Raw genomic sequence first — 13731 nt, 5'->3', positions numbered from 1 at the left:
TTTTCCCATAAAAATGTCTAACTTTTGTGCCTAATTTATTCATAAAATATTCGTATTGATTTTGCTTACAAAAATAGCAGCAACAAAAACAATTCAATGTCAATATGCTGCTTAGTCGGCATATTTTCTTTTTCTAGTCCATGGAATATTTCGAATAATTTTGTTTCTATTTTGTCTGTGTTGTTTTATACTGTAAGTAAGAGGAAATTCACTGTTTATAGATATTTTTTTACTTTTACTTCTCTTTGTATCGATAATTTAAGATAAACTTTAGTGATTGGAAATGGTATTGTAATAAATTATAGGAATTTTATTTTTACAGCATAAAATTAGCTTTGATTGTGAAAATTATAATTTTAATAATAATTTATGTTTGTCTTATGTTTTATTAAAATATCATATGGTTACTGAACTTGAAAAAAGGTTGTAAAGATGGGCAATTTCATTTAAGGCAACCCCCCCCCCCCCCCCACCACCACATTCTCGATTTTAATTTTTCAAGATTTTCAATGGGCTGGTAAATCAATACCAATGCTTGTTAAGGTTTGTAACTTTGCACATATATAATTGAAGATTTAAAATAGAAGAAAAATAATTTACAAAAAAATGTTGTTGTTGTTGTTGTTTGTAATTAAAGAGAAGTCCTTATTTTTGATGGCGGGCATGATAACTCCTCACTGGAACATCGGAATCCGAAAATTCCAACGGTGTTAGAAAGAGTACATGTCTGGCTCTCGTATGAACTAGGATTATTGACTTCGCTCTAAAATTAACAAAATGGCGGACCTTTGAAAAAATATTTTTGGAAAATCGCCGATTTTTGACCAAAAACCAAGTTAAAAAATAAGGAAGTTATTCACCTAGTTCATACGATAGCTCACAGAGAACCGTGTAAAAATTTGGAATCGATTGGGTTATTAGCTTTGGAGTTATCGTGCCCGCCATTCACAAAAGAGAAAAACGCGTTTAAAGTTTGAGAAGCCCTTTAGCCGTCACTTGATGCTGACACAATAAATCGGCTATATCTTCAAGAGTTCTTAAGATTCACACTTTAAATTTTGTAGGGACATTCTTGAAATAGTGTAGATTCGAATTTAGTCGAAAAAAAACTAACCCGAGAATGGGGGGGGTCCCCTTAATAACTTTGAAAACTTATTAGATTAGTCTATTTCTTCGAATTGTATTCCAAGCTTTCCTTTGAGATGGACAACATTGAATCAAAAACAAATCGACCTCTGTGAGAAAAATTAATTTTGAAAAGTATTTATGTTTGTGTATGAAATTGTACATAATGCTGAGAAAATCTTTCAGAAATTGTTTGTATGGAGGCACTATGGACCAGGAATCCAATTTGGGAAAAAGTAGATTTCAGGTAGAGAACAAAAAACTTTATTTACTGCACATCTGGGAACTTTGAGCTTAAGAGTTATTGCCAATACTTTAAAAATTGTCGTTGGAAATTGCAATGTAACGATTTTATGCTATTTTCGTATTAAATACTGTTAGGAAATAAAATATTTAATTTTTTCTTAAGTGTGATACCCCATTTTCGATTAATTTTATTTTTAAAATCTGGTTTCACATTTGTAATCAGTGGTCATAGTTCTACAAAACGTATACAAGAAATATTTAATTAATTAAATGTTTAAAAAAATTTACTGTCACTTATTTCTTGCAGAATCGTAATCAGCGTCCCCAAACCCCTTATATGTGAAATTTGTTTATTTCATAAATCATCTGCTTTAATTATAACCAGAAAATGGGATTTCTGGCCCATAGTGGGAGGGTATAAAATTGTCTAAAAACAATCCACCGGAAGGCATAGTTGCACGGAGAAAATATTTTCAATTCAAGTGGAGTTTAGAATTTCGGATTTTTGTACCAATTTTCATAAACCGATGAAATATATACCAAAATTACATTAGGCAATTTTACTTGCGACAATTCCTCTATTTCTAAGTCCTGATTTTATTATCGTTCTCTTTTGAACTTGCTTCATGCGTCTATACAAGGCAATTCGGTTTCAAATAAATATTTTTTTTTACATTTTGTGACAATGTTCTGGATTGTTATTTCAAATTACTGACACTACAAACAAAATACACAAAACGAATTGCTAGAAAATTGTCGGTACGGGCAATTTTTTTCAAATTCTATTCCCCTTGCCCCTCTCTCCGGCAAACAAATACTTGCCGCAAGTAAACTCGCCCAATCTAAATTTAGACTAACCTAAAAATTAAAGAATTTAAATTTCCTAATGCCGGCTCAGATGGATACTAAATTAAAAATATCTGCAAAGGTGGCCATTTGATTATTGAATGCTTGTTATGCCTCAGCTTTAAGGGGATCCCATTCTCAGTTTATTTATTTATTTATTTTTTTATTTTTTTGATTAAATGCACTAATTTAAGAATATTCGTAATGTCAAGTGAAAATCTCAACAACTTTTGAAGATATAGCCGATTTATTGTGTCAACATCAAATGATGTCAAGAGTGATTCTCAAACTTTAAATGCATTTTTCTCGAATCTGTGTGTTTACGAATGGTGGATATTATAACTCAAAAACTTATAATGCAATCGGTTCCACATTTTTTTACGTTTCTCTGGGAGTGTATAGCTATAGTATGAACTAGGACAAAGCCAATCGATGAAGATCTTCCTTATTTTTAACATAGTTTGCGCTAAAAAAATTGCGAATTTAAAAAAAATCAAAGTTCCGCCATCTTGTTAATTTTTGAGCGATGTCAATAATCCTAGTTCATTTGAGAGCCATACATGAACTCTTTCTAACACCGTTTGAATTTTTGGATTCCGATGTTCTAGTGAGGAGTTATCATGACCGCCATAAAATCACTCAACAACCTCCCATTTTCGGTATTTTAAAGGTTTTATATGCATTTTCCAAACAATGGATATGCATTTTCCAATTATAGTCACAATTTCGTATTTCTTGTGACTATAATCTCTGTCCGAGTTCATATATTCATAAAATGTATATTGGAATTCGCGGTTATCGTATAAAGAAGACATAGTATCCGCATAAAGAAGTGCTCGTTTTTTTACATATTTTACATCATCCCCTTACAAAACTCCGCTAAATATTTAGTATGTTGAAGTTTCTAGGTAACTTCTTTGTTATTATTTTTATTCCCTAATCATTATTGCTAATAAGTGTATACAACTATTGATTTTAGACCCAAATTTCCTTGGACAAGACTTTTTGCAGTCGATTTACAAATGTCCGTCTTTCTAGCTGTGTATCTGCCTGGGTGATGCTCACGATAACTGTTGAAGCTAGTTACCGATTTTATTCAACTAATTCTCCCAAACCCTTATCAAGTTCGGAGATAGGAAATATTGGTCCACTTATTCTGGTACCTCCCCAACAAAATATCAAAAATACTGAAGTTTTGAATCAAACTAGGTAATGGAAGAAGAAGGTGCTTATTGGTCTACTTCTTGCAGTACCTCCTTCACAAAGTGTCACAATTTTGTTAAATTTGTTAATCCAATATCAAGCGAATGGAGTGTCCGATTTCTTCCAAACTACGAACATCGTAATTTTATAATTGGGTCTCTGATGACGGGACCCATCTTAGCTCCCCCACAAAATGGACAACATTTTATAAACTTGTTAATTTCATATGTAGCCGATTCAATCCATTGATTGTACTACTTGGCACTTTGTAAATGCTGGGTTTTCTAACCTTGGTAGACATTATTTTGGAACTTGCCATCGATTTGTGCGATAATTGGCTATATGGGACCACCATTTCTGGTAAAACCCCGTACAAACTGCACAATTTTAATTATAAGTTTAATAAAAACAATTGCACTGGACAGAAATTCCGTAGACCTTCGCCAACTAAAATAACAAACAGGTACTACAGGTTTTTACAGTTTTTATTTCTGCTGAAACAACATTTATAGTATTTTCATTAGTATTTGTGCTAAGAACAAGAAGAAATAATGACAAATGGTATCTTTCTTTGTATTTTGCCCGTATCCTCACCTATGTAAATACATTATGACATTTTGTCAGATCCTAGCTGCACTACCCATATAAAGTCCATACAGAATTTAGCAATTTTGGATGGAGTAAAAAAGTTCGGCCGATCTTAGCAACGTCTTCACTAGTTGGAGTACGATTGCAGTATTTATGTTACCGTATTTAAGTCTACTTCTAGGAGTCACCCTTTTCTGTCCACAATGACGACGTGGAATTAGATCTGAATCTTCCCCTTTGGCTGGTATCTCTAGTTGAATTACACTGCAGAGATAAGGGCGCTTTGAACATGTTGATTTACAAAAAAGCTACGAAGTACAGTTCTCTTATAAATTGTTCTTCTATAAATAATTGATAAATGTTTATACCGAATTTATTGAAATACATTTGGCCTGTTCACGTAATGCAAGAATCTTCTAATTTTTAGTGTTTTATACGATATTACAATTTAAAAATAGTTATCATAATAAAGAATAGTAGTTACGTACGGAACTTACCAATACTTACAAGCCAACTTTTTTTAACTTAGTGTTTTCTTCATTCAGCCTGATTGCACCCTTTGGTATTGTGTAGTGATCCACTCTATGCCCTAGTTGTTGTTTTATGTACTGTTGAAATCGTCCTCAATGATAACGTGAGTGTATGGTACTTTTTCAACTGTTGTGACGATTGTTCTACAAGTATTTCCAACTCTTCTGTTCGATAATTTGTTTGTTTGAAACCATTGTTGTCAAATATTTTCCCTTTAATTTTTATTTGATTTTCGAACGAATTTTGATTGAAGAATTTTTATTTTTTCTTTTGAAAATGATCGAAATTTTATCATTACCACGAAGACCAAAAGAAACCGCAGTTGATATATCAAAATTGAAATTGAAATCCGGGCTTCCGCTCAACAGTTTACCCGGATGGGAGCAGATTCCCTTGAATTGTAAATTGCCAATGGTAAAATGCCCGGGTAATCAGGTTATATTTTCCATTAATAAAATTGGTCAAACTATCAAAAAGAAAGAGAGGTGAGATAAAGTAAAATATTGCAAATAAAATTGATATTAAAACATATTTTATCAGGCAAGAATTTGATATATCAATCACCGAAAGTCTGTCAGAATATAATCCTCTACAAGATTCCAATTTGCGGGCATTCTATGCCAATGAACGAAATTTGAAACGTCTACGAGAAAATGGAGAAATTACGGAGAATAACGATGTTATTTGCAATCTGAAAGATTTCAATAAATATCGTCAGAAGCTGCATAAGGCCAAGGTGTATTACATACTGCAGGAAATGAATCGTATGGTGAGATTTGAAATTATTATGACAAAGGGATTAATATGTGTGATATGTATACGGGTCCTCGTTTTGGAGTAGCCACTATAATTATACCGCCACATTTGGGGCATTGAACGGAAATACATGTTCAAAACGGAACGGAAATGTAAAATATGTCCATATTTTGACAATCAATTCAAAGGGTTCCGTTCTATTCTAAGTCTTTTTATACCCTCCACTATAGTATGGAGGGATATTAATTTTGTCATTACGTTTGTAACTCATCGAAATATTCATTTCCGACCTTATAAAGCATAGATTTTCTTGATAAAATTCTAAGACGATCTAGCCATGTCCGTCTGAAATTTTGTACAGGGTTGTCTTTTGTCTGCCGGTAGGCCAAGTTCGAAGATGGATATATCGGTCTACCTTTATTTTGTATTTGGTATTTTGTAGTCGTATGTGGTAACAAATCCCCCTACCAACAATTATTAATATTCGCCACCCCTTTTTGGGGTATTCCCCATATAACCCCCCTTTTTTATTAAGATAATTCTGCGTTTTGGGTTTGGTTCTAAGACTCTGTTTTAATCATTTCACCTGTGGAGGATATCGCGATAAAAAACTAGAAAGTAAGGTTCCATAATTAACTATATATGAACTATACGGGTCCAAGATTTGGAGTAGCCACTATAATTATACCGCCACATTTGGGACATTGAACGGAAATATATGTTCAAAACGGAACGGAAATGTAAAATATGTCCATATTTTGACAATCAATTCAAAGGGTTCCGTTCTATTCTAAGTCTTTTTATACCCTCCACTATAGTATGGAGGGTATATTAATTTTGTCATTATGTTTGTAACTCTTCGAAATATTCGTTTTCGACCTTATAAAGCATATATTTTCTTGATAAATATCTAAGACGATCTAGCCATGTCCGTCTGAAATTTTGTACAGGGTTGTCTTTTGTCTGCGGTAGGCCAAGTTCGAAGATGGATATATCGGTCTACGTTTATTTTGTATTTGGTATTTTGTAGTCGTATATGGTAACAAATCCCCCTACCAACAATTATTAATATTCGCCACCCCTTTTTGGGGTATTCCCCATATAACCCCCCTTTTTTATTAAGATAATTCTGCGTTTTGGGTTTGGTTCTAAGACTCTGTTGTAATCATTTCACCTGTGGAGGATATCGCGATAAAAAACTAGAAAGTAAGGTTCCATAATTAACTATATATGAACTATAGCCCGCATTTAGGCCTAGCCCTAGCCCCTATGTGATATTCCCCATCTTCGAACTTGAACTAAGTTTGGAAGAAATAATACAAATTTGGTGTACATTATGGTTTACATAATCGGTTTGAACGAATGTCAGTATAGGTCCACTTTTTGGTATGTTCCCTATATTTTCATTTCAAGTACCTTTCTATATATCTATAGTGGAGGGTATCAAAAGTTTGAACCGGGCGCTTTTTCACTTGTTTAAGATCATTTTAGCCTTTTCTGTCAACCATAATTGTGCTCCGCACTAGTCCCCCATTAATTCGATGTTTTGAGTTCTGAGAGTATAAAATAGCTACTCGATTGTTTATTTAGGTCCATGATAGGACCTTTTTTTAGATATGTGGAAGGTCCTATTCATATTTTCCAATCGAATTCGACGCAATTTCACATTTTGAATTCTCATTTAAAAATCAAAATATAAGTTCAAATTTTTATACGGCGGATATTAATTTTTAAAGGACCCTTCTGATTTTAAATACATAGTGGTCCTTGCTGTATTTTCCAACCGAAGTAGCTTTAACTTGACAGCTAAAGTTCGGAGGCTTTGCCTTTGTCGAAAAGTGTCCAAATAGATCACATAATACAGATTCGAAATTTTTATATAGGCGTTGACTTATCCCCCAAACATTTGGGCTCTTCGCAGTTTTTGATATGTTTCAATTGTTTGGTTTCTCATCGTGAAGGATGTAAAAATTTGGACCTGCCGATCTTACAGTAATAGTGAAATACCCTATTTTTCACTTTTCTAGGATTTAGAACATCGTGATCGGGTTCTTATCAACAATGCCGAATACATAACCAGTTGTGATCATGGCAATTTGGCAGCTCGGCAACACAGCTATAACGAAGTTTTACAACGCAAAAACAATGCGGATCACGAGCGTTGGGAACGTTTCAAAAAACTATGGGCATCCAAAGTTTCGAAAATTAATTATATTAAAGCAACAAAAACAATGGCATACACAACCATGGAACATCAAAAACTTCTACGCCACCTCAGTATGAAAAGGCATTGGGATCAATGCAATGACATTCAACGGAAAAAATTAATTAAATTCAAAAAACTGATACAATTTAAAAGTGATCGTTTCTATAAGAATTTGAAACGTTTAAAGGCGGCGCGAACCCAACAGAGTGGTGAAAAGGAAATGGACTCATGGAAACAACGGTTGGCAGAACGTGTACGCAATCAAGAGAAAATTCGTGCAATTCTAACGGAAATTGAAGATCAAAAGAAAGCCTACATTGAGGAACATAAAAAGAAATATAAGGAGAAGTGGATGCTGATACAAAAGGAAATAAAAAATCGAGCTATGCATAATCGAAGGAAATTGAAAAAGACAATTGACCAAAAACAGAATTCCAACAATAAAACACCATGTCCAAAACTCAACACAAATCCCTCGTACTGTGCTGAATTTCAGTCAAGCTTTGATAAACTAATTGACAAAGATGTTTGCAAAGCTCTAAATGCCGCTTTGGACATAGAGGCCAACCTGCAGGTACCATTTGAGGCCAATGATCCGATTTATAAAGCCGCCCAATTTATTATGCAACATATTCTAAAGAAGTTGAATAAGGATTTGTCGAGTGACAAAGAGGCATCCGAAAGTCTTTGCTGTCGTATTGAGGCATTTTTCGAGGAGGTCAAGAAATTTGTTATATTTGTAAGCTTTGGATTTTCTTTTTTTCGGAAATGTAATATAAATCATTTTTCCTTTAGAGATCAACCCAAATTATTTCTGCCATACGCAAGGCCATCAATGAAGGTCAGTGTCCAAAGGCTAGTGTATTGGGTAGCGAGTCTATGTCTAGACCATTTCTTAAACGCACATCTGGTGGCCGCGTTTCTTTTAATAATACTTCCAGTACGATTGGTATCTCCAGTTATGAAATACATCCTCTAATTGAAGTGAAGGAGGTTGGTGATCGTAGACCAACACCAGCTGTGAGTATTAGTCATATACCGAAAGTAGTATTAGTCGTATACCCAAAGTCTAATGGCGAATGAGGTTATATGCACTTTGATTGACAAGGTTATTAGTTTTAGAGCCTAAGATCCATTGGAACAAATCCGTTTCATAAAGTATGAAATTTATTTTCAAATGTCCGTCTGTCTGGTGCCACTCATTCCACCCCACTCATTGTGGTGTCTCCCCGTCTCCCCACAAATAGCTTAATATTAGGTTGGCCAAAAAGAAATCCTTTTTTTTCGGCAGATGACTGTACTGATAGATTTCTCGTAAAGTATCGATCAAACAATTTCTGATTTATGCTGGTTGGAAGGGTGACATTTCGCACAAAAAAAAATATTTTCCTGTGTTTTTTTTTGGTGATTTCAGTTGTAATTTAGTGAACAGAAAGAAAATTCGGCACATTTTACTGTTTTTATTTGACCAAGTCGAAAATGCAAGCCAAACGGCTAAGATTTTGAACAATGTTTATGGTTCCGATACTGTAACAGCCAATTATGTGCAATTGTGGTTTCGTAGATTCCGTTAAAGAATTTTAGGTCTTAAAGATGCACCTCACACAGGTAGACCGAAAATGTCAAAAAAAAAAAAATGGAGAAATGATCGCAGTTGACCAGCATGTTAGCAGTCATAACATCGCCTAGTAGCTAAAAATCGACCATAAAACTGTTTCAAAATATTTACAATTGACCAGAAACGGCCAGAATTGGACAGGAGAGGTAGGTGTCGTCTTCCACCAGGACACACAAAGGACGAACGATTTAAAAATTGGTGTAAATCGGTTCAGATTTGAATATAGCTAAGATATATATTGTCCGATTTTCTCTAAATGGTACACCAAATCCCGGATATTTCTTTAAATTTGCTTGGAATTTGTCATAGCGTGCGGAATTGGGTCTCTAATGATGTGTGCTCCGTTTCGTGCAAATTGGTTCAGATTTAGATATAGCGCACATATATATTTTCGTCACATTTTATGTGAATGGTGCATTAAAGTTGCTATGTATCTTTCGATTTGCACAAAATTTGACATTGCGATGGGTCTAAAATGATTGATTGAATTGAGTCTAGAATTATGTTTGCTAAGTTAGTAAAAATCGGTTCTGATTAGGTATACCTCCCTATTTTATGTAAATTGTGCAATAAAGACTCAAAGCTACGCCTATTGACACAATATTTTGCAAAACGTACTGAAGTTAATATAAATTCATCTCTGGGAAGTTTCTGGAATCGGTCCAGATTTAGATATTGCTCCAATATACATTTTCCTCTGATTTTAGGCATATGGGGCGCCAAACTCTTTATGTTTATCCATTCGACACGAACTTTTGCACAACGTATTAAATTGAGAATACGTGAAATTGGTGCAGATGCAGACATAGCATTTGACCGACTTCATGTTAATTGTGCACCAAATAATCATCTGATTGAGACTCAATTTTAAACAGTGCAGCATAACGAAACATGGTTAGAACCCATAATTTAGATGACTCACATTTTTGCAGTAGCAAAGTTTATATACCCTTTTTATCCATAAGGCTATGGGAATATAATTTTTTTAATTTTCGCCCTGGTGTTCTGAAGAGAATCTCTAAAAACATTCCATCCAAAAAAAAAAACCCCTGAGGAATAGTGGACCCATGTTGAAATATTTTCCCGATAAGGTAATTTCTTACCGTGTTTTCCCAATCTGTAAAACACTTCTGGAATGCTTGTTTATTTTTATAAGTTTTTTAGCCAACAGGGTAAGTCCACTGAATAAGGTTTTTGAGGAATGACAACGATGAACCGAGGACGGACAATATACCGGTTTTCTATCGTGATGCAAACTCTATGCTTGATTGATTCTATGCAGTACAAAATAACTGTAATAAAAATCTTCACATTTGACCTAACTTGACGATCTTGGCTCATCTGGACATTTTCATTGGGATGATTTGGATTTAGTGTCGATGTCATAGCCATACAACCATAATTCGTCATTAGTTTTGACCTTTTTGAGGTAATCTGCTTATGGCACATACGCTTGTATCCAATATTTTCATTTGTGAGGATGTTAAAAACGACAAATGTCATTCCATCAATTCGACTGGTGAAATGAGCAAGTCATGTTAATTTAGAAATATGCCAGCTGTTCATGACGATATTGCATTATAAGTTCACTCTCGGCATCCGTATTCTCGACAACCTTCGCTCTGGCGCAGCGTCGCTGACGATTGAATTTATTACACCATTTTTTTTTTTTCTCAGAAAAACCCTTACTGTTTCATTTTATCTGTCCTTTTTGTAGAATGCGTAAAAAATATATTGGGAATATCGTTATAACTTGTGAAAATCTCTTTCGGATATTTTATGCGACAAAATATCTGAAATATTTGTAATTTGAATTTCTGAGTATTATCGGAATATTTTTCAGAAAATTGGGACAATTCCGGATTATTGATCTGGTGTTAACAAATATGTAAGAATATTTAAAAATCCAGGTGTTCTGCAGATTTATACGAAATTCCAAAATAATTCTGATGTTTGAAATCCATTCCTCACTTTTCGATTGCAATTTTTTGGATTGCAATTTTGCATTCCGGATACTTGAAGAGTCCCTCCCACTTTGCGTAATTTGATTATAATAAGATCATCTTCTAACCTTAGGGCTACAATATAATATAAGGATTCCGACCCCATATAAGGTATTATTACTGTCCAATGTGCATATTCCAACTAACTTAACATACAGATTTATTCGTGTATACTCACATTATTCGAAGAAAATTAATGTGACATAGCCCAACATTAGAATATCGGCAAATTTTCGGTATGCTAATATTTCTAGCTCAAATCTCGAACTTAATACCTTTAGTTTGGTATTTTGTTCATTCAGATAGTAGACAACGTAGGGGAAGACACTTTAAAATGTAGCCGTATATTAGAGTCATGTTGTGGATGTTGAAAAAATATCGGTCGACCGAACATTACGACATTTCAGCTTATTTCAATATAAACACGTTTTTTACAAAGCCAGTCTTATTTTACAAGCGTAGTGGGACTGCCTGACGTCTGAGCTGTATGGTTTAATGTGGGAAAAAAAAATTATGAACCAAAAAATACTTTATAAAATATACGTGGTTTTTTCCTAATCGACTTATGTTATTTTAAACAGCAGTCCTACATAGAAAAAATAATTCGTACATACCAGATATTACGAAAAGTGGAATCAAATTTAATCGGCTTTATAGATTTACGCTTCTTGGTGTCATTACTATTTGGAATTTAATTGAATTTCGAAATTTGCACATAGCAAATCATAACGTCTAAAAAGAAAAATGTTTTTAGAGTGTTGATTATTTCCCCCATCAGATTTTCACAACAAATCTATACTAATAACTCATTCTATATTTCTCTATTTCTTTTCGATGTCCTCCTTAAAATGATAATAAGAAATTATCAACAGAAATTATTTATTTATATGTCATTACCTTTTTGCAGGGTTCCTTGGCCTCCATTGTGGTAGATTCAACAACCAGTCTGCTGGAGAAGACACACACCAGTCACCTGTGTCGCAATGAATTGGTATTTATTGAACATTATTTGACGAAATTCAAACGTGATTTATTAGTCGGTATCGGTCGTCGTGTATTTGCTGCGATTCAATGTCATTTTGAGCACAAAATTATGAATGTTCGACAGGAGCTATTGGGTAAGTAACTGTCAACAATTAGTTATGTTATCAATAATTATATTCATGATTATTTTCGATATAGATGTTGATCTTAAATTTTTGATAAAACAATCAACAAAATCTATCCTAAGATATGCCATAAATCCCCTCGATTTTGAATCGAATTTACGTCTTTGTATTAGTGCGATTTCAAGTGATATTATTTGGTCATTGCAAAAGGTTTTACTGAAAATGCCCACCGATCCAAGGCGTCCCATTAAGCCGCGAGCAAATTGTCAATGTATGCGCGATAAGGAGATGTTTTAATGGGAGAATATTGTTATAATTGTTGTTTTGGAAATTAGTAATAAATGAAATAAATGCCTTTAGTATTTAAATGAAATTCGAATAGACATATTTTGCGAATCCCTTTTTACAGATCTTTCCAAAAAAGGGAATTATTTGGTCATTAAAACAAAAACCTGTAAGGAAAGTAGTAAAGTCACCACTTTCGGTATATTCAACAGATGGAATCGTAACAGACGTCGCATTTTTGAAGGACCATTAACATGAAACTAAACATGTCATTCTGCAACCTATACTAAATTTTGGTCAGATATAGAGTTGCTTCTTAAAATGGGACAAAATTATATAAATAATTTTAAAGCAAAATATCGAAATCTAAACCGATTTCATCGAAACTTGTCACATGTTAGGTTACACTTATATCCGTATGTTTTGAACATTCGGCACTATTTTGAGTTCTTCATTTACTTATAAATCCAAACTTCGTGCAAATCGAAGGATATATAGAGACTTTGGTGCACCATTTACATAAAATTGGACGAAAATATATATTGGAACTATATCTAAATCTAAACCGATTTTCACGAAATTTAACACACCTCTTTCTAGACTTAATTCAGTACTCTGTGCCAAATTTCGTGCAAATCGGAAGATATTTTGGGACTGTGGTACCTCATTTACCTTAAATCGGACGAAAATATATATGGGAGCTATATCTAAATCTGAACCGATTTTTCCCAATTTCAATAGGGTTCGTCTTTGGGCCAAACAAATGAACTATGCCAAATTTCATCAGACGGACGGACGGACGGACTTAGAAAGTGATTCTATGCATATTCTCAAAAGGAACCATGGGTCTATCTCGATTATTTTTGCCTGTTACAAACATATGCACAAAGACATAATACCCTGTACCACAGTGTGGTGAAGGGTATAAAAAAAACAAAATTGACGCACCTTTTACTGTTGGATGGAGTTCATATTGAGTTTGCAACTCATCGATCGGAACACGTTTTGATATAGGCCTTTTTTAAACAGTACCTGCATTTTTCTGTATTTTAAATGTTGATAGGATGTTTTCAACGGCTAAGTGAACGTGTTTTTTTCCTTACCTCAGTAAATTTTCCGAAAAAAAAACTTGTTTCTATAGTAGTAGTAAAGTAGTAAAGTCGGACTAGGCCATCTATACATCTTAACAATTTCATGTCAATGTTCCACATGCCT

At 33.8% G+C, this 13731-nt stretch overlaps 1 protein-coding gene across 1 annotated transcript; it reads left to right on the top strand.

Moving 5' to 3' along the window:
• Positions 1–4815: 4815 nt before the first annotated feature.
• LOC133332032 (uncharacterized) lies at positions 4816–12528 on the top strand. The gene is made up of 6 exons (XM_061540415.1): positions 4816–5024; positions 5080–5308; positions 7323–8240; positions 8297–8521; positions 12030–12240; positions 12305–12528. The coding sequence occupies exons 1-6, from the start codon at positions 4816–4818 to the stop codon at positions 12526–12528; spliced, it is 2016 nt and encodes a 671-aa protein (XP_061396399.1).
• Positions 12529–13731: the final 1203 nt, after the last annotated feature.

The sequence above is a fragment of the Musca vetustissima genome, unplaced genomic scaffold, assembly GCF_032173495.1.
Source record: "Musca vetustissima isolate MV318-11 ecotype Yass unplaced genomic scaffold, APGP_CSIRO_Mvet_v1 utg160507, whole genome shotgun sequence".
Classification (NCBI taxonomy): domain Eukaryota; kingdom Metazoa; phylum Arthropoda; class Insecta; order Diptera; family Muscidae; genus Musca; species Musca vetustissima.
Note: the sequence above shows the minus strand (reverse complement) of the source record. Positions and strands in the feature narration are given on the sequence as shown.

Bases quoted from the DNA above. Each gene is read 5' to 3' on its own strand.
- LOC133332032 (XM_061540415.1), top strand. From the start codon at position 4,816: ATGATCGAAATTTTATCATTACCACGAAGACCAAAAGAAACCGCAGTT. The intron at 5,309-7,322 runs GTGAGATTTGAA...TCACTTTTCTAG, and splicing joins TGCAGGAAATGAATCGTATG to GATTTAGAACATCGTGATCG. The intron at 12,241-12,304 runs GTAAGTAACTGT...TTTTCGATATAG, and splicing joins TGTTCGACAGGAGCTATTGG to ATGTTGATCTTAAATTTTTG.